Source organism: Suillus discolor (assembly GCF_016758755.1).
Source record: "Suillus discolor strain FC423 chromosome Unknown F5147scaffold_89, whole genome shotgun sequence".
NCBI lineage: Eukaryota > Fungi > Basidiomycota > Agaricomycetes > Boletales > Suillaceae > Suillus > Suillus discolor.
The window spans coordinates 1-22,781 of NW_024541336.1; the positions used below are offsets into that span (position 1 = coordinate 1).

A 22,781-nucleotide genomic window follows, 5' to 3' on the forward strand; every position below is an offset into this window, starting at 1 on the left:
ACTACTGCTCATATTTCTGTATTTAAAGCCTATGGGAGTCCCGACACCCCGTAGTGTTTCTCAGATTTTCTTTCACGTGCAGATGTTTGTTCTGGGACCACGCCTCATCCTTAGCGTTCGACAATATCATGCTGAACTGGTGGCCAACTTCGACGATGAAATTAGTATGAATTCGATTATCCTCCAGGAACGTGTACATATACAAACTAGCAGTACTATGTAGGGAAATGCTTACCGGGTGTTCTGCAGGAGGAGAAATCTGGCCGAGGATCCGTTGTGGTATTTGCTTAAGCTATGGTGTTTCAAAGTACATTTGAGATAGGTTTGTGTAGACGAACCCATTTCTTGTCGGTACTGGAAGTCAGTGAACCGCTCGCCCACACTTGCACCAAGTAGTAGTCATATCACCCCGAGTACTTGAGTGGGTGACATGTCTGATTGTGAAATCAGTTACTTTTGAAATCCAGTAAATCATTTATCGTGGTATAGCCACGAGTGGCAGCTCTGATAGCTTCAAGGACATCAAGGAGATGCAGTACTAGGTGCTTATGCAGCTGCAGGATGGAAGTGATGGACGCAGTGGCCACCGACTGGGAGCTGGGCCACAGTTATTCGTGCTTACATTGCAAAGATACGGTAAACATATATTATACTTTGTTTCATGTAGGAATGATATACCAGCATTGATATGGAACGGTATCATTTTTTGAGATACTTGCGAGAGCACTGCTTTTTGTGTACATCTTTCCAGTGTACCTTGATAGCACATTCGTCAGCAACAAGACCTGCAAAATGTCTCAATCATACCTTCTGGTGCTCAGCAGAACAATATCTAGACGACATCCTGTTTAGCATCATATCACCCCAGTTTGTTCAGAAATGCTCACAAAATGGCCCTGCAACCACTGCACGTCTTAAGATCCTGGCCACCAGGCTTTCCACAAGCAGCACAAGCCGACTGACTTCTTTTATCCTTCGTGCTGGACGTTGTCTCCTGCCAATATCCATGGCTCTCGTGGTCCCATTCGCGCTGAATGCTCTGACCTTTCTTGAGTTTGCCCGTCCTGGAATCATGTGCGCTGGGGTTGATAGGCATGGTGAATGCCTTCATGCCCGCCCTGACTGAGTTGGGCGAACTCAGTGCTGCGGAGAGTCGCTCGTTAGCCTGGTCGACGTCAAAGGCGTCAACGTCGAACAGAGAGAGGAGGTTTGCTGAAGCCTTTGTAATTTGGGCAATCAAGAATTTCTCGTCTTTTCTTAACCCTGGAGAGATGTTCAGCACTGAAATTGAATCAAAGGGAAACCCTAGTACTGCTCGGTGTACGAATCAGTGTCGTAGGCCTTGAGAAAGTTTTGGTATTGGTACGACCCTCTCATATTTTCTGGATGATAGTTTGACAAGTGGAATATTGTGTACATTAGAAAAGTAGCTCACCACCTGGGCACATGCCCTTGCCATCGAGTATCTGAACACGTCCATACGACTCCTCGACGGGAAAAACTTTCTCGATCTGATCGACGTAAAATCAGTCCAATATCAGGCAAGGTATTCGACCGTACCTCGATTTCGTGGTGCCACTTGTCCCCATAGTCATACAAGTACGCAAACGTATCGCCCACTTTTGAAAACAAGTGGGCGAGCATATACCTAAGTGTCTTCAGAATCAATGTGACACGGGAGATTATGCTCTTACTTGTCATCCGGAAGGTAAACATATCCAACCTAGGGTCGAGATGTCAGACGCTCCAAACATATTCCCTAGGTTTACGTGCCTGGTTGATATGCATTATGTCTGTTGCGTTGGCGTCCTATGTATGTAATTAGAGATGGACTATGACGTAAAAGTGGCTCAGTTTACCTCAGGACCAAATACAGCGCCGTCTCTGAGATCCGTGAACGTGTAGCAGTGGAGGTTTCGTACCCTACACACAAAACAATGGCCTCAGTGTGTAAATAGAATCGGGACATCAAATGAGTACCAGTTCAGAATGGGCGAAAGGACCTTATCCTGGAATACGCCTATCTTCATACCAGCTGAGAGGCGCACCCGGCGCCATATGCGAGGGTCGCCATTGGCATCTTGCAAGAACCTTTGAAGAACATGTCAAGAGGGTGCGGCATCATTTATACAAGTAACATACTTCAAGTGTATCTTGATCACAATATCTTTCTTGTCAAGGTCTGCGAGATCAAGTTTGCTGAGCTGGTCGCGCTGCGAAGACAATAACAAGTCAGGAAAAGAACGGAATTACCTCAAAGCGCACCCACCTTACGATCCTTTAGAACATCCATGAATTGATTTTCAGGCCAGGGTGTTCCACCGCGGTTGTCGTAGGAGAATTGGTGGGCCATCTAAAGCCAAATAAACGAGACGATCAAACCATCTCTATGAACTTACTGTTCTATACATCATTTGGATTCCATCGACTAGTTTGAAGAGTCAGGATATACAATCTACTAGACTCAGATATTTGCTTACAGTCCCAGATATTATCTTCGTTGTACTGTACACGTCAATTAACTGATTCGGAAGGATTGGTAGGCGACATACCGGAAATATACCCCAAGTCTGAATCTGTCCATGGGGACCCGGTTTTGGCTTGAATGTACGAGGATCTTGAAAGAGTAGGACATCTAGGACTCGTCCTCAAAAGAGTCGAACCACTTACCCTCAAAAAAAGTCTCTGGCATGCCTTCGCCATTATCTCCAGAGAGAAACTTCACAAATTTGGGTTTTCGTGTGGGGCGCGTCGTAGAGCGAGGAGGAATATCCTCACCGGTCAACGAAAGTGTTGAAAAGAGTTTTGTAAAATCCATGGTTGCTGCTCAACAGACATAGTAGCATGTGCAAGGTTGATAGCGGAATACATAACGCCCCAAAAAGGCATATCACTTACGCCGCATCGGAGACGCACAAACTTTAAACTACCTTCTTGAATCTTGACCCAAGGTGACCGCCCTCTGGGCCAGTCTTCCATGACACATATAATGCACAACCTGTGCATAAATTTGATCTCAACTCACGATATTCTAGGGTTAAACATCATCGATTCATCTGTCGAGTGACGTGGTCACGAATTCTTGATAAATGTATTATGATTCACACTAATTTAATGCGGGGAAACATGAATTGTGCAAACAAACAAACAAAGGACAAAGTTCAACAAATAGCACTACCAGATAAAAGGACTGCAGCTAGCCCGTCTTTCATCAGTGCACCACCCTTGCATCTCCCATTATCAGTACTACTTCTACACGTTCAAGATGTCTAGCAACGGAAAAGATTACACGTACACTGGTCATGGTACCAACGACCAAGTAAGCGCCCGTTTTGCGAGTTAGGGGTGGTGATTAACAAACACTTTTCGTAGGGCAATCACTACTGCTCACGCGACTACGGTAGCAGCGGTACTGGATACCACTATTCTAACAAGTAAGTTCTCATCATGAATAATTCTTGATTGGTGGTACTGATTATATTGACAGCGACGGGAGTTATTACTACAACAACCCGAATGGGTCCACTTACTACAACAGTGGCACAGGGTACTCGCAGTACACTACTCCCAGCGGACAGACTCATAAATCCAACGGTTCCTCGAAGTGATTCTAGGTAATTTGCCTATTTTAATAGTATAACATTAGCTTCTGACGTGGTTTATCAGGTGTCGCAAATTTCCGAAATCGATTGTAATCAGGAACCGTTGGTATCACGTTACAATTGGATTACAATGATGCTATCAACCTTCATGTATCATTATAGCGGAGTTTCAATCGATTACAATGCGGTTACAAACGTTATGGATATCCTACAGCTGCCTTCGACCACATTCTCAACAGTTTCCCTCCCCTTGCCCATACTTATATATTACCCGTCTATCCAGGACATGGCCCCTCGAACGCACAAAATTCTGCGATCATGTGCAAACAAGACCTCAAACCACGTGGGTGGTCCACTCATTGCAAGGCCTGTGAGAAGAAGGCGGAGAAACAGCGTCAGAATCAGCTTGTTTGCGGAATCCATTCGAAGGGAAGATTTAGAGGCAGAAGCAGGTATGTCCCAAGTTCATTCATTTGTCTATCAGTTCTAGTTTTTGTATTTAAACTGACTCATAGGCCCTTCAAATTTAACGAGACAATCAATCATCACCGCGCAAGTGTCAACAATTCAGAGCGTGCCAATGAATTTATGGGAAACGAGATGGATGATGGCATGGGGTATATTGACGGTAAGTCAGAATCTTAATTACATTCGTTATGTATTATAATTCATGACTCCACTGTTCACAGATCACTTTGCTGATGCCGATGTCTCTGACGTGCAAGCAACTCCCAGATTCCGGGTTGACGACATAGGTGTGAGTATCATCCAAGCAGTGGGATCCCACCTGAGGTCCACGCTTTTTGAGGACTTCAAAGGGATGTCCAACCCCACTGGCATCTATCCCCCCTAACCAGCACCCCTGGGCACCATTCAAGTCGCGACTAGAGTTTGAACTTGCTGAACTTGCCCTGGAGGCTTGTTTGAACAACGAGCAGACTGATCAGCTCATACGACTTTGCAACCGGTGCACTTCCCGACAGGAGAAGTTCACATTCCGGACCCACAAGGACATTCACGACAGGTGGGAGACTGCTTCCCATCGCCTTACGGGGGTTATTTCTTTATTTCTCTGATCTTTAGCTTCTGACGACTCTCAAGTTTAGTTTACTCAAGACATGATTTCAGTACCGTATGACGGTACCAATACGAGAGTTTGATCTACACTATCGCAATCTCTGGGAGTGGGCTACTGATCTCCTTCGTGATCCTCAGCTCTTTCCGCACATGGTATTTGATGCGCAGCGCTTCTCAAAGTTTGATGGCGAGACATTTGTAAACTTTGTAGATGAACCTTACACGGCTGAAGCTTTTTGGAATGTTCAAGTATGTAATACTGCTGTAGTGATTTCTTGTATTCATGAATTGATCTATTCTTTTGCCTCATAGTCTCAGCTACCAGAGGGCGCCAAACCTCTGGCGTTTATTCTGTATGCGGACAAGACGAAGTTGTCCTCATTTGGTACCGCAAGAGGTTACCCCGTTGTTGCACGTCTTGCGAACCTTCCCACCGACATTCGCCAATGGTCAAGGTATGGGTGGCTGGCTACGTTGTTGGGTGGCTTCCTATTGTATGGAGTATTTTATTAGTTAGCGGTTAGCACTGATCGTAGTTCTAGGTGAAGGAGGAGAAGGATCACGCTGGCAAGCCAAGCTGGGTCAATTTCAAGAACGCTGTTTGGCACGAGGCGTTCTTGAAGATTCTCTCTCCGCTAGCATCAAAATCTAGTACAGGTCAATGGTTTGAATGTCTCGACAGCATCCAACGCTGGTTCTTTCCTTCGATATTAATCTTGTCGGCCGATTACAAGGAACAGTCAGTGCGTTCGTTTATCTGTACATATGAATAATTGACTACTTGTCAATGTATTAGATGTGTTATGTCGCTCACTCGAGGGATCAAGTCCCTGTGGCCATGCCCAGTTTGTCTCGTTCCCCCATGACGACCTTTTGGATACTTTGAAGGCCTATCCTCGTCGAACATCCGATCAGTCACAGAACGTCTTGCAGGTTGCGCGGGGCAAGCAGACCGCTGAAGAGAGAGATGATATGCTCAAACAATATGGACTTCGTGATGTCCAGGTAAGATTCTGTTATCTATAGTACCAGCGGTGTTTGTATTACTAACCCAACCATGTTAGAACGCTTTTTGGATCGTTGCGCTTACTTGTGTACATTACGCACTCTCGTGGGATAGGCTCCATTTCAATGGTGGCCTGTACCGCGATCATTTGTGGGCCGAACTGCAGAGAATAATCATTAGTCTTGGGAGAGCAAGTGTAGCGCAGATGGACCACAAGTAAGTCTATAGCTTGCAATTTAGGACTTTTTTGATTTCGTGTTACTAGCTACGAGGCGTTTCCACCGGTGGCGCAATCTCAAACATCTATCGCAAGTCATGAGCATTTCCTTTGCGGCATAGTAGCGTGTATGAAGACATTTTGAAGGTATGTTTTCGTAGGTTCTTATTGATGAGTCGAGTCTGATGGTTGTTCTCTTAGATGGTGATCTATGCTGCACATACCATTGTGACTGAGGACGGGTGTCCAATCGGCTACCTCTTACTTCGTTGTATTCGACTCTTTCTTGAAGTCGATTTATATGCAGCACTCGAGGTTCACACAGCTGATACTATCCATGCAGGCCGACACGCAGTTCAAGCGTTCTCAACCTATCTCCAGGTGTGTTTTCTCGACTTCCCTCGAAATTGTTCGTCAATGAATCTTATTATAATAGCAATATATAACTAAAACAGCCGACACGAGCGACAAGAACTGGAACTTCCCCAAATTGCACATGAGTGTGCATATCTTTGACAACATCGAAGCTAAAGGAGCTACACGTAACTACAACACGAAGCCAAACGAGAAGATGCACGGGTCGCTGAAAGATTCGTATCAAATGCGCACCAACTTCAGGAATGTGGCGCCGCAGGTAACAGATTTTATTCTCAATATCATTGACTTGTTGATCTTAGACTACTGCTACAATATTTACAGATTCTTCGCATCAATCATTGGCAAGTGGTCGCCGAGAGCATTTGCCGGAACATATCCGACTTCGATGAGTATCAGTCATGCGATGTCGACAATGTGCTGGACAAAGACAATTCCGTGGTGGATGATTTGGTCGTCTCGAACGACTCGCCTCATGTAAAGCTTGGATCCAGACAAGCTCCACAGACTTTTGAATCTGTCGAGAACACTCACAGACATGACAGCGCATTTACTAACTTTCGTATCAGGCTCAATGATTTCTTAACTAACTTTTTACCAGCCATTCAAGTCCCTCTACCAGGTGGAAAGCGGGTCCAGCTCAAAGCAAATGGCAAGGTACGATGATCATTGTCCAGTTTGGCTGCGTTCTGTTATACTGACGTGAAGGGATAGATTACCGGGTGCCGTTTCTTAAAGGTTAACTATGAGTCATTGGTAGATTGGCGCCAACATACCGATTTCCTTCGTTGTAATCCCAAGTTCTTTGGTACTCCGCGCTTCGACTGTGTGTTCGTCCAGACAACCGACAAGATCATCTTTGGTCGCCTGCTCTTTGTTTTTGAATGTACACTGGAAGATACAGCCCTCTCCCTTGCCCTTATTCACCCATTTGATGCTCCCACTGGTGTTCGCATCCGAAAAGACAAGCATCTCTCCATCTTTCGTGTGCGAGCAAGACCCCGGGCGCAGGCTGAATTTTTTTCAGTAAGGTCGATCATCCGCGGAGCTTTCCTAGTGCCGGATGGTAGCAATGATTACATTGTTGTCGATACTGTTGACACCGACATGTTCCTTCGTGTGAAGGCGCTGCATCTTGAGGCAGGGCACCTTGTACGTGTTTGATGCCACACATAGTCTTCCTCCCCTTACAGATGGTATGCCTGCTTACTAGTATCTTCACTCGTTGGTCTCACTGACTGTCTGCTTTTGCCTCTCGTGAATACCAGGCAATGTCATCACCGCCTCTAGACATACATTCCGCATACTCTGCCTCATGATATACCTCATTTTCCTCGGCACCGACTTCACTCTGTTCAATGCATCAACGCCTTCAAGACTTTCTCGCCATTCATGATCAAGCTCTCTTCCAAGAACCCCCAAGATCACCTAGCACTCATCAGCGCTGGAATCAACAACTCGATCATGGCCCAACCCCATCTTAATCACCAGCTATCTCCATCACCATACGCATCCTCCCAACTCCATCTCTGTCACTGACCATCTCCTAGACGCATCCTCCCAACCCCATCTCAGTCGCCACTAGACACGTCCTCCCAATTCCATGTCACCGGCCATCACCATCACTAGATGCATCCTCCCAACCCCATCTTAGTCGCCACCAGATCGTCCCTGGGGGATCCTGAACTACCTTGAGGGTCAAAGGTCGCGAAGCGTCCATCCTGGGGGATCCTGAACTACCTCGAGGGTCGAAGGTCGTGAAGCGTCCATCCTGGGGGATTCCTAACTACCTCAAGGGTCTGAATCAGCAATCAGACTATCAGCCGGTTTGTGACGAGCCCTTTTGATGCACGTGTATTAAGGTTCACTCTTTAAAGTTTCATCTTGCGAGGGCACCCTCTAGTCGTGCGCTCGTTTACGTGCCTCACATCAGTTTGCCGCTATCAATCACAATGCCGAGCCACCATAGTCATTCCCAAAGACGTAAGAAGATGTGGGTAGGCAACGTGTCGAATTGTATATAAGGTGCATCACACCATTTCTTCCTTCGCTGTCTTGCCACTGAACATCTTGTAGGACAATGTCTCATCTCTCAGTGCACATATCGGACAGCAACTCCGATGACGACTTCGATGAGGGCAACATCGAGCAAATCTCCATCCCAGGGCCCAACACCTCCAAGGGAGATTTCATGGATGTACGTACTAGCTACAACTTATTATCTTAACTATATTCAACTTGATATCGTGCTCCAGGCAGTCAAAGCATTGCAGCTCGAAGTTCAGCGTCTGTGCGAAGAAAATCGTGCTCTCAAGGAGAAGAACAAAGTTCTACTTGCCGAGAAGCCCAAACGTAAGCGGCGCGTTGAAGCACCTGATGAACTCGTTGCTCACGAACAGACCATCTCACTGTATGCTCGTAAATACAGCATGACAGTGGAGATGTTTCCGGACAATGAACTTCTCACCAAGAAGCTGCCGGATTTGCCTACACCATTCGATAGCCATGACCGTTACAAGACTGCTGCAACTCAGGAAACGGCCTTCTTAGACGAACTTTACAAGCATTTCCCAGAACGCGTCCATCGAGCCATACAGAGTGTGTACTTCAAAGACCTCGTACGTCACATATTTTGTTTTGTTCTAACTATCATCTGATGTATTCTTTAACTATGGTAGGTACATAAGTGCATCAGCGATGCTCGTTCAAACGAGATCAAAAAATTACGTGGCGTTGCTGGAGATATTTTTGACCTTCCTGCGAAGTACTTTGCCAATCCTAGTTTCGACAGAGCCGGCAGTTGTCGAAATTCAAAAGATGCTTGGAGTGTCTGGCAAGACGCAGGCTTATAAAATCTTTCCGCCTCTTTTGTTCCCAGGTCTGCAAGAAGACACCACCCTCAAGACTGTTTTCGGCAACTGGATACTTTTCGCCAAGGTGCGCTATCATTCACTGCTCGTATATTTGTATCATGTATGCTACTTACTATGACAATGGTCTATCTACTAGATTCTGAGAGCATCACTGCATGGCGTCACCTCGCTTCATCAAGAGCCTTGTGGCAGATCAAAGACTAATGCTCGGAAGTGGAACTTTCAACAAGTCACTCCAGGATCTATCGCATGGGCGGCAGTTATCGTACGTCGTGTATATTGCATCAAATATATCTACTGATGTTTGAATGCAGGCAATATTTCTGCTCTCACCCGACTCCGAATTTCCCGGTTCGGGAGTGGGGAAATCATCGACCATCAGTTACAAAGACCTGTTCTTTCAATATAAGAAGATGCTCATTACAAAGTGGGACACCAGGCGCATCAAGAATATTATGGTCAGTATCAACAACCACATTTTTGGCACCGCAAAGTTGTCCACCCTCAATCCCGCTGGTGGCGAAGACTTTTCGGATGAAATCAATCGCGCTATGCTCGCACTCGACATGTCATCAGACAGTGAAGCAGATGAGGTTCCACCAGCATCAGTAGCGCTACATGAAGGTCCAGGCCCAGGTCTCAATGCAGGTCTCGTCAACCGACCTGCAGAAGAAGCATCTGAATCAGCATCTCGAGCTGCTGCTCATACTAATGTTGAAGCAGACGAAGCTGATGTAGATGAAGCTGATGGTCAGATAATAGGCAGGGGCCGAGGGAAGGGAAAGACTAGGGGGAAAAGGGCAGTAGCAACTCATAGCAATATTCGTCGTGGTCGTTCTCAAAAAGTCTCATAGAAATTGTTACAGTTAGTGATCCACCGTCTAGTGTAGTGCATTGCATTTGAATTTGAACGCGAAAATGTCGTTACAATCGAGTTCAATCGACAATGCTTACATAACAACGAGATTACAAAATTTTCCAGAGACTTTAATTCTACAGCAACCACATTACAACTGTTCTGATACTCAACACCGCTACAGCAGCTCTCACCACCATCCGCTATTAGTAGATGATAACTTTTCCTTGGACCCTCTGCCTTTAATGAAACCAAGACCCCCGGGATGATCTCATGATTGAAGGTCGCGTCATTCTCCAAGGACGAGGACACGAAGTTAGCGACGAAGACCTCCTGGACCAGCAGCAAAAATTGACTCAACGGTAAGCAGCATATCCATCCTAGAAACAAAGATATTAAACGAAGACCCTGATGATCTCGTAGATGAAGGTCGCGTCGTTCTCCAAGGACGAGGACACGAAGTTAGCGACGAAGACCTCCAGCAGCAAAAATCATCAACTATTATAATAAACCACAGTAAGCAGCATACCCACCCTAGAAACAAAGATATTAAATGAAGACCTTGATGATCTCGTAGATCAAGGTCGTGTCGTTCTCCAAGGACGAGGACACGAAGTTAGCGATGAAGACCTCTGGCAGCAAAAATCGACTAGACGACAGTAAGTCATTCTTACCGCAGCATATCCACCCTAGAAACAAAGATATTAATTGAAGACCCCAATGATCTCATAGATGAAGGTCGCGTCGTTCTCCAAGGACACGAAGATGGCCACTCACTCATACTCAAACAGTTCCGTCTTACCAGAGAGGCATTTGACCGCCGGGTGATCAGTAAGTGGTCCGTTCAATTTCGAGCCAGCTCATCGCTCACATTCCACATGCACATCCATGCCACCATGGCCGCTCGCTCATACTCAAACAGTTCCATCTTACCAGACATCGGCCATCGGGTCATTGCCTGAGTGGAGTTGAAGCCAACGGGAGAGATGTGCGGCTGACTCGCACTCAGTCTAATACTGGTGAATGATTTCATTGATGTGGAATGGGAACCCTACCGCTAACTACAAACTATATCCTCCAGAACCCTACCTTCATCCAACCGCACCCTCCAGCGCTACTCGAACTCAAACCATGTCCTCCCAGCAATCAAAATCCATCGAGTCGGAGTTCCTTTCCCCCCATGTTTCTGCCAAATGAGTTCCAACTATGACAACCACCACCACCGCATCGTCATCCACACCAATGAGATTATCTGTGGAGATGGATATATGGAGGAGCATAGGGATGTATTACGACGGAATGCGCACCCCGCAGATGAGCCACCAGTACCATACCAATATTAAAATATAAATAATGTATTAAAATTGACAAATAAACATTACAATCTGACTTGCAAGCCGCTGTTTGACATTGCAATTGCCTGTTACAACTCCCAGCCAAATAGCTCATTACAATGACTAAGACGGATTGCCACGCATTGTGACAGCGGTTGCCATCTCAATTGCAACCGTCATTCCAATTTGATTACAATTGTGACTCTGCTATTGTAAGCGCTTTCAATTTATGTTTGGTCTTTGAACGTTGAAATGCCATAAAAGGCACTGAAGTTTAAATTAAGAATTTGCGACAGACTTGATTCGCTATATTATGCCATTTGCTGTATTTATTAGTTGTTTTCATCCCCTCACTCTGCTTATTTCTGTATGATACTTCGTTGTTCTGTACTGTACTGGTGCTATACACTGTCGCGGTGAATGAATCTGATTTACTCCTTTTTTCTTTTGAATCCTAATTTATCGTCCGTTGGGGCGAAGCCCTCTATGTTGGACACTATCTACACTATTCTACTGATGCAGCTAATTCTAATAAGACACTGTGGAAAGGAAAGCCTGTGAATTTAAGTAGGAGAAAACGTTGAAAGTCAATAGAGAGAGCCACTGAAACCAATGAGGTAGCGCAATGAATCGACGGCCATTGAATCCCCCGAAAAGACAATGGACATCAGTGGTTGAATCACTGATCGTTGTCGACATGGCCACTGAATTCAATGCTGTAAATCACTGACTTTCGATGGTGCGGCCACTGATTATTGTTCCATAGTCGACTCGGAATTATACAGTAGTCCATTCAAGTTACGTCTGGCGTCATTAAAGTCCAAGTTCGAGCCTGCGTATTTAGTAGTGGTTTGTTCCAGCTGTTTCAACACGTTTAACGTTTGCACACGACAAGACCGGTGTATGGAGTGAAACAATATTTGGTTCTTCCTGGCACTTCATGATTCGACATAAATAAGTATGACTGTAAGTACCTGTAGCGGAGAGTGAGTTGCATGACAAATACGAAGACTAAGTGTTCGTCTTCACCTTCTTTCATATCGACGTTATCATTATCGTCCTCTGAGCTTGTGCTTCAGGGTCAAACAGAGACAGATTCCTGTGTTAGAGTCACTTTCCGCAAGCTGAAAGCTGAAATTGCGTGCGCCTCGGCATCAGTGTCAGAGAGAAGGTACACTTTGATGCTCCCTATGTAGTTGAATGGTGTAGCACGCTCTGGATCGAGTGAAAACGTAGCATTGAATCTCAAGGAACGGTTTCATCGTATGATGATGTGGTAAGGTCCGGCGCAGAGATGCCGTGAGGGAAAGTGTCCATCAGCTACATGATTTCAAGTTATAATCCACCGAAATTACAATTGCTTGAAGGTCCAATCGAAAGTGTTTCCGCTAAAAGTTGTCCCAGACTCGTATGGATGGTATAAGAAGAACCAACTAGCATGCAGTAGATAGCATGAAAATCGTATGTCTCGTTCAACGGCATGGCTGATTGTGTGCACCGTGAATGCATCGCCAGCCTGACATGGATCTACTTCTTTATTTAAAAAAGAGAAATCAGAACGCTTCCTTTAAAAAGTAAGGCGAGTACCTCTCACGAGAAGGGTACCAGAGACCCAGCAACGGAACCAGCATAAACGCAGTCCATCTTCACATCCGGCAGCGGGTGATCGCTTGTCCCTTTTCAAAAGTGTCAATATAGTATCACAATGAGTATGCAAGTACCCTACCAGCATGGCAGTACGGAATTCCATCCTCCTTGTGTCCCCACCACATCACAGGGGACCACTCATCCACGAGGTTGGCGAGCGTCTGGAGGTGGCCATATGCAGCTGGCTGGGGACCGTGCGGTCGGCGTAGTGCAATGAAGGTGAATAAACAGGCAAATATAAACAGCGCAATGCATAAGTTCCAGATCTGCGAGAATGTGTGAGAATGTTGTAACAATTGTACATGGGCAGTGCAAACCTGGGCAGTGAACATAGACATCACCAGAGCGTTTATATTCTCGTCAAAGGCTGTCAAAGCTAAGGAGAATGAAAGCCCAAACATCCAGTCTGTGGTCATAGAGGATAGTGTTCAATAACGCTGACAACAAAATACTAGCCGTGAATGACTCACGCAGGAAAGGCTTCGCGATGAAAAGTATGAGACACATCGGATGAATGAAAATCGGCTTCAACGGGTTCGTCGCCACACTAAGTCCTTTCCTTTTGGTAGCGCATCTCCACTGTCTCTCGTCTCGAATGACATTCGCGATGAGCTCTGAACAATGCAGCCCAAGCGTCAATGGTCCCTGGACTACTGCAGTGAAGACAAAGACCACAATCCATGCCTCAAGATTGACACCTGGCAGATCATATATGACGTAATTGCCCATAAAATTCTGGAGAAACGACCACGTTTGGAGTGTAAGCGGAAAGGTGGGAACAACTTGAGCGAGGTGGAAGTGGTGCCAGAAATACATGACGAGTACAGCCCATCCAGCGCACGCTGCAACGATCACCCAAAGAGAAATGACAACTTTACGGATGCTAGGGTGAGCATGCCACGCAGAGGGCTGTGTCTCTGGTGGCTTCGCTGGACCTCCATACATGTCTACGTCAGACACAGGACGCATGCACCGGAAAGTAGCAGGGGTCAATTGCGTGTGGTGGACGAGTGCAGCAGTCAAGTCGAAAGGTGAAGAACTCCACGTCAATATTTTGACAGCCCGTATCGCTGACAATGCGATCATCACCTGGAGGAGTAGTGCGACGCCCAAAATGAGGAGAGGAAACCCTGCGATACTAATACTGTCAGAACTTCCACCTGCTGGGGTCATCCAAATGTCCTGACATACAACAAGTGAGGCCGCGCTGTAGGATATAATGAGGAGGACAGCCGAGATACCGTTAAGGAAGGCGCTATTAGGGTTATACCATCCACGGGCTGCGGTCAGAAGGCGCAGATTGGTGTTGAAACGAAGCCGAGACTCTGAGGCTAGCGCAGAGCGCAATGAGATGCCGTGTACGAAGCCTATGGACTCGGTACATAACGTGACAAATAAGTCAAGTATCAGGGTCAATATCTCCCCGCGCAGCGGTAGTACTTGACTGAGCCCCAGACCTATGGCCATCACATCATGATACTCGAATATGTTGAGCGGGGTTACTCCCGAGATTCCGTGATTGGCTACAGTGACAATCCCTGCAATAATGCATAAGCAGCTGAAGATACTTGAACATGCCAGCCCGACAAGAGCATATCTGCGACTTGTCAGACTGCGATCGTAGAAATCGGTTCTAGCATCAGCAGTGGACTTCGCATCAGATATTGTCGCGTCAAAGTCTTGGTGACCCGGGAGTGCGTTATATACAAGAAGGCTGGATGGATTCCAATTTTCTTCTGTCGGTTTGGAAGAAGCTGCCATCATTATGGGAGGCAGAGACAGGAAGGCCAGCGCATTATTGACACGCAGATTAAATCTATTTCATTTATGACCATAGCTTCTGGTGCATGTGGCTTCGTGATAGAAGAGCATTCGTGCACCACAGTATTCACATGAATCCTGTGTAGCGCTGATTTACGTCGCATTGCAGTGCATACTGAAAGTGCACGTGTCAGGATGGTGATCACTGAAAACCAGTCAAGGCTAACCACCTTGTATTAATGTACTGTACACATATCCGTGCACAGAGTGGCTGCTGTCCGTTAACCAAGAGAAGCAACAAGCAAGCTTAAGCAAGGATCATCGAGGCCAGTCACTGCTGGCGTCTGATAGAATTCTGATTGCTGAGTTGCAATCGAGGCGTTGAATAAGGGTGAGAAGATGCGGTGTCAACTGAATGACCGTTACAGTGCCGCTACTTGAACGTTCGAACTACAATTGAAGCGCCCATATAACACACGCTCGAAGCTATTCATAATCGATGGGTCACCTGTCTAATGGTACCAGCTACATGAGTTGTAGCATTGAATTTTTCACACCTCAACACTACTGAGGCCGTTATCGCCTGTTAATCGTCTGGTTATTCAAGCAACATCACACCGATAATATAGCACATCATGGATCATGGATTGCAAGGAGTGCATGTCGTTGTTACAGGTCGTATTCTACGGTATCCTATCGCACTACTCACCTGACAGTACTCGAGCAGGGGCAAGTGGTGGCATCGGGCTAGAGACTGTGAAATTGTTTTGTGGTGAGCAATTTACTCTCGAGTGACGACTACTGAGTTGAAACAGACTCGGACATCCAGCATTGGGGGCGAACGTAACCGCACATTACAACTCCCAATTTGGTCCAATCCAGGAGCTTCTGGCATCGAACGCCAATCTTCAACATGTCCAGGCGAATCTATCTCAAGAGGATGCCGTGGTGGCTATGTTTGAGTCGCTATCTACTATGCCTCATGGCCCCGTACAAGTGGTGATCGTCAACCACGCTATATATCCCACTGCAGATGTCCCAATCGCAAAGATGACGCTGGACCAATGGAATACCACCATGACTGCGAACTTGACGTCATCATTCCTGGTGTGTAGAGAGTATCTGAAGCACCTTGAAAGTGCATCCTCCACTATCAAGGAAAAGGCAGCGATCGTGCTTATCGGAAGCACTGCTGGAAAGTATGGCGAAGCCAATCATGGGGACTATTCTGCAACAAAGAGCGGTCAGTGACGATTCTGTCTGCAATTTGACATGGACTCATCATGTTCTAGCAATGATGTACGGTTTGAACCTTACTCTCAAGAATGAAATCGTGAAGATAGCCCCAAAAGGCAGGGTCAACTGTATTGCGCCTGGCTGGGTCAGGACACCCATGGCTGAAGAAGCCTTGAAGGATCCTCAAATGGTGTATCGTGTATTGTCTACGTTAGTGACACCATCATGATTCATGATCCATGTTGAATTTCGTGTCACCGCAGGACTCCGCTTAAGAAGGTAGCCATGCCGATCGACGTCGCAACGCAGGTCGTAGTCCTTGCATCATCCACTCTCTCCGGTCATGTCACTGGTCAAGTAGTGATGGTTGAAGGTGGAATGGAGGGGAGGTTGCTAAACAGACCGGAAGATTTGCAGGGATCTTAGGCTGGATTTTTTCACGAATGCCTTGTTCGATATAGGAGATGATGAAGTGCTTGAATTCCGCACATGCAAATAATTATTACTAGGTGAGAGTCTCGAAGTGAATTCTTGCCGATTTATACTCTCCGCAAGTTGAACCAACTCGGAAGAAGCGGTCCCCAGAGTCCCTTATGCGTCCGTCATCGTGACTTTGTCGTGAATCGCAAACGCGTCGCAACTTATCATGTCCCTTTGAGTTGGTTGCATATACTATGCAAATGAGTGGGCTAGTTCCGCGGGATCAAACACTCCGTGCTTATATATATGTTAGAATGATAACAAGGCCTTCCTGCTTGCAATATTAATAGTAGCCATGATGATCCCTTCGAGGGTTTTGTTGGATCCGGCACTTATCGATATCTATTGACCCTATCTCCGAGTCGGGCTTTGAAATTTGAGAACATTGATGCATGATGGCCAAGTTCAATGCTCGACTTGTCAAGACCTTGGACATTGGGGCAGCACCAGTGGGGAGTGATATCGATGACAACGTTATGTAATCAACAGTCCATCTGGATTCTGACTCCATCACAAGGATTCAGTGATGTCCTCCCATGTTTTCAATGCATGCATTTTCCTGGGCTTGCAGTAGACTAACGGTAAAACGAGGCTGTAGTATTTCCTAAGTCACAGAGGTATGTAATTGAAGGGCAATTGCAATGAACTCATCATTTTCTCAAGTTATCCTGTATTACTGTAATGATTAACGTGATACCAGTGCACAGGCTGTGCACCTAGCGGCCCCATATAGTGTTTCCACCTCACCGTGGCCTTCCAGTCCGTCGTCCGTTAAATTCCTGGGCTGGCTGAGCACTCACTGTATCATTCCTCTCGACTGGAGGGTCTTCGGTAGAGCAGTACTGTAGTGTCAGCTCTCTCAGTGTGTATTTACTCTGATCTCATTCCATTTTGCACTCAGTTCGAGATCTTTCACAGCATCACTGACCCAGTGTATCGAGCTGGGCTGCAGCTTTGTCCTCCAGGTCATTCTCTTCGGTCCTTGTTTCTCAACAATCTTGCGCTCGACATTGGAGATAGATTCCGGAAGTGTGGCATCATGTTCGATGTTAATGAGTCCATCGAGTTCCATCGGAATGCATTACTACTACTCTGTCCCCTGGTCATTCAGATAGATCCGAGTATCTGAACGATCTTGCACTCAGCCTTCGAGACAGATTCCTACAGCATGGCACCATGCCTGACCTTGATGAGGCCATTGAGCTGCATCGAGATGCATTACTCCTCCGTCCCCTCGGTCATTCAGATCGATCCTCGTCTCTGAACAATCTTGCAATCAGCCTTCACGACAGATTCGAGCGGCGTGGCATCATGTCGGACCTTGATGAGGCCATCGAGCTGTATCGCGATACAATACTCCTCTGTTCCCCCGGTCAATGCTGAAGACCAGTCCCCGCAAACCCGGCAACTCACTATGCAATGGGATGACGTGGTTTCACGGATCCGCATGCTTCCCGACTTTTCTCGGTTTCTCCTGCCCCCCCTTTTCTCCGACCTCCAGAAGGCAGCTGAAGACGGTCCTGTCGTCATTGTCAATGCCAGTCAGTATTGCTGCGATGCCTTGATTGTCCTCAGCGACCAAGATCCTGTCCACGTTCCGATTGATATCACGCAGACCGAAGTTTCTGATTTGTCCTCCGAGTTTCAGTCCCTTACAAAAGAATTTGGTTCTTCTGATACTCAACTCGAGCTTGTCAGCATCCTTCGTAAACTTTGGCATCACATCGTTGGCCCCGTGGTACAAGCCCTCAGGGTGTCAAATGTTCGCCCTGGTTCGCGTATATGGTGGTGTCCCACTGCTGAGTTCGCGCTGCTCCCTCTACATGCAGCAGGAGCTTATGAGAAGAAGAGAGACAGTTTGTCTCACATCTACATCTCCTCGTACACCCCCACTTTGGCCACACTTGTTCGTGCGAGACGGCAGGTTTCACGAGATGGCTCCCCTCAACATTTTGTTGCCATTGGTCAAGGAAACCCCGATGGAGGGAAGCCACTTGAATGTGTAGCTCCCGAGGTAGCCGTTGTCGCCAAGCGTCTCGCGCCCGTCGTGTCGTCCTTCATGCGGCTCGAGGACAGCGATGCAACGGTCAAGGGTACATTTGATGCCCTGAACAGCAACCAGTGGCTTCACCTGGCCTGCCATGGAATGCCTAATCGACGACGACCATTTGAATCTTCCTTCGCAATGCGTGATGGGCCGTTGATGATCAAGGACATCATCCGATCCAATTGGCAGGAGCCGCAGTTTGCATTCCTATCGGCTTGCCACACTACCGTGGGCGATGAGAAGAGTCCCGACGAATCGATCCACCTCGCTGCGGCAATGCAATTCTCCGGATTTCGCAGTGTGATTGGTTCCATGTGGTCGGTCGACGATGAGGTAGCACAGGAGGTTGTGTCTAGTTTCTACGACAACCTGATCGATGATTCAGGGAGATTGGACTGCACGCGCGCTGCAACGGCGTTGCACAAGGCTTTGAAGAAATTGTGGCGCAGTGATATTCCACTGGAACAGCGGATTGTATTTGTTCACATAGGTGTGTAGACGTTAGAGACCCGAATCGCTATATTATTCCATTTTCTGTATTTCCATTCCGTTGCTTTCCTGCTGCTTATATATGTTGGATATTTCTGCATAGCACTTTGTTGTTCTGTACTAGTGCCACACACATTGTCCCGCTAAATGAATCTCATTTACTCCTGCATCGTCACAGTTCTAAGTTATCATAGCATATGGGTTCGGTGAGTAGTGTTACCTGCGAACTACCCTTGCTGCCTCCATGGTGTATGTATGTTATACTGCGTCATGCTGGACCCTCTGTGATGAGTCGACATCGAATATCAGAACTTCCAAGAAGACTCTACAGAGTACGAGCAGGATAGACTATAACCCTATACATAACTGGCACATGTATGCAGCAGAGCACTGAACAAAGTTGCCGAAAGTGCTCACAGACTAAACCACACGGGTTGTACTACTCCAACGTTTTAGATGATGACATCAGAGATGTGTTACGAACGACAAAAGCTTGTAGACAGGATGTTCCCCACGACGAAATCATGGGACTGCGTACTGTTAGCTCGTCTTTTCTCCATCCCTTCAGACCGCCTTGCTATCGTCGGGGTCTCACCAAACGACTCGAGATAGGTCAAATAAGTATAGCACCAAGTCAAAGCTATGCCGAACATTGTGAGGTTCTTAAGGACGGCGACAATATCTGAGTAATCTTCAAAACGGCAGCCTTCCCTTGATTGTTATTATAACTGATGCGTGTTGAATGCATCGATGAGATTAAACCTCTTCAGAATCCCATTCTATGCCCCAATCAATGGAAATAACCAGGCATGGATCCCCTGCAATGACTATCGCGCTTTGGTCATCATGGGTGGAAAGCTACATTAGACATGGCACCCTGCACTCTACGGGTGTTCACATAACCTCGTGTTCTTTGGATATCTTCGCGAGTTCGTCCCTTGCTGTCTTGTACATGATCTGATTGAACGCTTCCGCATTCTGATCACTGTAACACCAAAGGCCAGCGTGTGAGATTGAGCACCCATAGATCAACAGAGGACGTACTCATCAAAGTCAACTTCTACGGATGAACCAGGGGCCGCCAGGGCAACCTTCTCGTAATCTTTTCCATAGTCCGAGGTCCACTAGAGGTACAATTAAATTGAATATCTAGCAGCGAGAAAATCACATGCGACACACCGTGGAAAACAGTCTCAACTTCCACGCGCTCCGTGGGGTATTTACGTTGCAGCCCTGATCCGTAAAGAGGATGTATTCGTACAATGTCTGCACCTTCATCCAAGTCCATGCAGCCTGTGGCACCCCAAGTACCTCTGTCCGGCACGCACGACATGCAGCTAGGTTGGAGAAAAGCCTCGTGAACGCCTTGGCTAAAGAGTTGATGTGCACAGGGTCGAAGTTACACTCCAGCCACGAAGGACCAAACTCGACCATCTGGATTGAGGGAGATGGGAGGCTGTGGTTTTCTTCTGGAATATTCTCCTCGCAGTTGTCCACGGCCTGTATACATGCATCGACACTGGCTTTCGTAGATGCATCGAGGCACAACCCAAGCGCTTTCAAGCGGCGACAATATCGTGCATAGTGCACTAGAGATGCAATGCTAGCCGGAGGCTTGTATGTCAAGACAACACGCTGGACGATCGATGACAGGTATAGTAACTGCACAGAGCGCCATGTCTGCGCGATGCGCAGATGGTCTTCGTCTGTGAGATAGAGTGGGACACCGAGACAAGCCGAAAAGATCTCGAGATTCCGGAACTGCAGGGCGGGCTCGATGGCGTGTATGTCTAGTATGAATTGGTGAGTGTCGATTCCCGAATCAGCATCCCAGCGTGCAAGGTCGCTTTTTGAGAGCACGGAAGTTATTATAATCTTCTGCAATGACTCCTTGGACACAGCTGCAACAACCCCCGAGAGTACCAGTGCGATATCGGCATTGGTGTAAAGACCGTGCATTCGTAGAATTACAGATTGGATAGAGCGATTAGCTGGGAATGCGGAGAATATGCGGCTGATGATATCAGGAGGGCCATCAAACGCGACGCTCTTCAGCGAGCCGAATGTCTCTGACGCGGAGGAGAGGCGGGGAATTTCTTCGAAAGGTTTCTCGCAAACCTGAATGGTCAGGTCCTCCAGCTTGCGAAGCTGTGACATTAAATCGAGAACTTGTGGTAAGGAAGCGGCAGTTATGTAGAATGCTGCATGTGTCAGGCTTTGAAGGCATGCCATATCCATATGATCTTGACCCGGGTCCTTAGTAAGTGACAACAACGGCAGTGCTTCGTACAAATCAACTACAGAGAAATGTGCAAGCTTGGGCGCACACCGAAAAATAGTCATGTATACCGACTTGATGAGATCGCCAAGGTCTAGCGGACGATTGAAAACATATAAATTTTCATCGAAAGATAGTGAGATGTCGGTCAATTCGGGTGTGATAAGGGCTGGGAGAAGGCGAAGGCCAGCCTCGGATGATATGCGAAGGTGGAGGACATCTATGCGAGGAGTTAAGAGGAGATTATACTCAATAATATCATTTATTAAATTGCGAGGGATAGGCTCGTGTGGTTCCGAAAAGGATAGAGTGCGCACGCGGTTGGATATTGAGATATAACACTGGCGCTCTGTCGACTTCAGGTCCCCAAGAACCTGCGGCAAAATCAGTAAACTGAAGGTGGCTAGTAATGGGCTGATGAGACGACCTTTGAAAGTCGAGCTTTATCACCGTGCTCTTCGTTAATTTCAAGAGGAAGCAGCCGAAGAAGCGGGAGCAGGCTGTCAAGATTTTTCCAAAGGAAATCCAATGCAGGATCTCGGAAAGTCTTGCAGACTTGGGAAATCCTAGCCATGTCCTTGATGCCCCGGCGGAGATTGAGTCCCTCGTCATCATTGTACACATCGCGAAGAATGTGCGTGAGTAACTCGGTGATTGCGAGGGCGCGATGCATTCGGGTGCATGATTGTAAAGGTCACCTGGACGTTCACATCCTCATAAAGGACAATCGCTATCAGGTTGATATGATGTTCCACTCGACTGACAGGTCATGCCAAGCACCACGTGCCAGGAAGAGACTTATCAAGGCCTTGTACGTACCTTGTTGGCCTCGATCAAAGGTCTCGAAGTAAGTGAAACATTGATCGTGTTGCTGGAACCACAACCTGGGATACAGCAGTAAGTAAGTTATGACGGTACACGTATCGTAACGTCCACATGCCGCGCCGAGAAGACCGATGCCAAGAACCAAGGAGTGTATGATTGGAGGATAGGAGATTTCGAAGAGTTCGATGAGGACATCGACATTGATGAGACTAGCGGACCTTCAATGTTGATGCTCTTGGTGGTTAGTTCCTTGTTCGCAGTATAATCTATTCGGTTCTTTCCTTTTGGGACTTTTGACGCCGTCTCAGATCTAGCTTAGGGTGTTGATGACAAAAGGCCCGAGCGCTGGGCACGAGTGTAGCCGGCAGAGGATCTTGGGAGATGGGCAACCGATCGTGTTTGACAAGTCTTAGCCCTGCTCATTAACGTTTGGACTCTGACAGGGATGTTCGGATGCCCATTGAACCTAGCCTGATTGGATTTCGAGTTGACTTACGATAGTACAAATTTGGATGAGACCCGACATTGTGTGATCCTAACAAGTGTCAACAATGTACACTAGAGTTCCCGACGAAGCGAGTTACGCAGGCACATTTCAGTCGAGTTCAATAGTAATCAGGTCTCCTAGAAAAGAAAGCCAAATTTGATTGACGAGCACTCAAACGTTAGAATACAAAA

General features: G+C 46.9%; 8 protein-coding genes across 8 annotated transcripts; 5 read left to right on the top strand and 3 right to left on the bottom strand.

The window, feature by feature from the left end:
• Positions 1-567: 567 nt before the first annotated feature.
• F5147DRAFT_721921 (MM3350-like domain-containing protein) lies at positions 568-2,845 on the bottom strand. The gene is made up of 14 exons (XM_041438890.1): positions 2,671-2,845; positions 2,553-2,617; positions 2,270-2,353; positions 2,143-2,213; positions 1,981-2,091; positions 1,860-1,923; positions 1,774-1,809; positions 1,695-1,723; positions 1,561-1,648; positions 1,436-1,511; positions 1,313-1,382; positions 888-1,256; positions 808-832; positions 568-756 (listed from the first exon to the last, which is right to left on the bottom strand). Exons 1-14 carry the CDS (start codon positions 2,816-2,818, stop codon positions 700-702), a joined length of 1,293 nt encoding a protein of 430 aa, XP_041286911.1. The 5' UTR covers positions 2,819-2,845; the 3' UTR covers positions 568-699.
• Positions 2,846-3,265: 420 nt separating this feature from the next.
• On the top strand, positions 3,266-3,608 carry F5147DRAFT_585811 (uncharacterized protein; the record flags this gene model as incomplete). Its single annotated transcript, XM_041431893.1, has 3 exons — positions 3,266-3,319; positions 3,373-3,434; positions 3,488-3,608. 3 exons carry the CDS (start codon positions 3,266-3,268, stop codon positions 3,606-3,608), a joined length of 237 nt encoding a protein of 78 aa, XP_041286912.1.
• A 664-nt stretch (positions 3,609-4,272) lies between these two features.
• F5147DRAFT_747990 (uncharacterized protein) lies at positions 4,273-7,441 on the top strand (the record flags this gene model as incomplete). The annotated part of the gene is made up of 14 exons (XM_041440008.1): positions 4,273-4,359; positions 4,460-4,657; positions 4,709-4,756; positions 4,788-4,928; positions 4,992-5,180; positions 5,222-5,418; positions 5,476-5,533; positions 5,568-5,684; positions 5,744-5,901; positions 5,958-5,997; positions 6,104-6,283; positions 6,339-6,536; positions 6,602-6,934; positions 6,992-7,441. The coding sequence occupies 14 exons, from the start codon at positions 4,273-4,275 to the stop codon at positions 7,439-7,441; spliced, it is 2,394 nt and encodes a 797-aa protein (XP_041286913.1).
• A 916-nt stretch (positions 7,442-8,357) lies between these two features.
• Positions 8,358-10,004, top strand: F5147DRAFT_779577 (uncharacterized protein; the record flags this gene model as incomplete). The annotated part of the gene is made up of 6 exons (XM_041442318.1): positions 8,358-8,474; positions 8,533-8,895; positions 8,956-9,103; positions 9,156-9,214; positions 9,287-9,415; positions 9,465-10,004. The coding sequence occupies 6 exons, from the start codon at positions 8,358-8,360 to the stop codon at positions 10,002-10,004; spliced, it is 1,356 nt and encodes a 451-aa protein (XP_041286914.1).
• Positions 10,005-13,040: 3,036 nt separating this feature from the next.
• Positions 13,041-14,748, bottom strand: F5147DRAFT_585768 (uncharacterized protein; the record flags this gene model as incomplete). Its single annotated transcript, XM_041431890.1, has 3 exons — positions 13,041-13,253; positions 13,305-13,393; positions 13,458-14,748. The coding sequence occupies 3 exons, from the start codon at positions 14,746-14,748 to the stop codon at positions 13,041-13,043; spliced, it is 1,593 nt and encodes a 530-aa protein (XP_041286915.1).
• A 227-nt stretch (positions 14,749-14,975) lies between these two features.
• On the top strand, positions 14,976-16,617 carry F5147DRAFT_426789 (NAD-P-binding protein). The gene is made up of 5 exons (XM_041429775.1): positions 14,976-15,423; positions 15,476-15,520; positions 15,578-15,991; positions 16,041-16,194; positions 16,248-16,617. The coding sequence occupies exons 1-5, from the start codon at positions 15,384-15,386 to the stop codon at positions 16,408-16,410; spliced, it is 816 nt and encodes a 271-aa protein (XP_041286916.1). The 5' UTR covers positions 14,976-15,383; the 3' UTR covers positions 16,411-16,617.
• A 1,023-nt stretch (positions 16,618-17,640) lies between these two features.
• F5147DRAFT_657616 (CHAT domain-containing protein) lies at positions 17,641-19,394 on the top strand (the record flags this gene model as incomplete). The annotated part of the gene is made up of 4 exons (XM_041434296.1): positions 17,641-17,701; positions 17,745-19,001; positions 19,179-19,206; positions 19,310-19,394. 4 exons carry the CDS (start codon positions 17,641-17,643, stop codon positions 19,392-19,394), a joined length of 1,431 nt encoding a protein of 476 aa, XP_041286917.1.
• A 233-nt stretch (positions 19,395-19,627) lies between these two features.
• F5147DRAFT_840590 (uncharacterized protein) lies at positions 19,628-22,098 on the bottom strand. The gene is made up of 4 exons (XM_041444307.1): positions 21,706-22,098; positions 20,180-21,652; positions 20,045-20,124; positions 19,628-19,985 (listed from the first exon to the last, which is right to left on the bottom strand). The coding sequence occupies exons 1-4, from the start codon at positions 21,949-21,951 to the stop codon at positions 19,895-19,897; spliced, it is 1,890 nt and encodes a 629-aa protein (XP_041286918.1). The 5' UTR covers positions 21,952-22,098; the 3' UTR covers positions 19,628-19,894.
• Between the last annotated feature and the right edge of the window lie 683 nt (positions 22,099-22,781).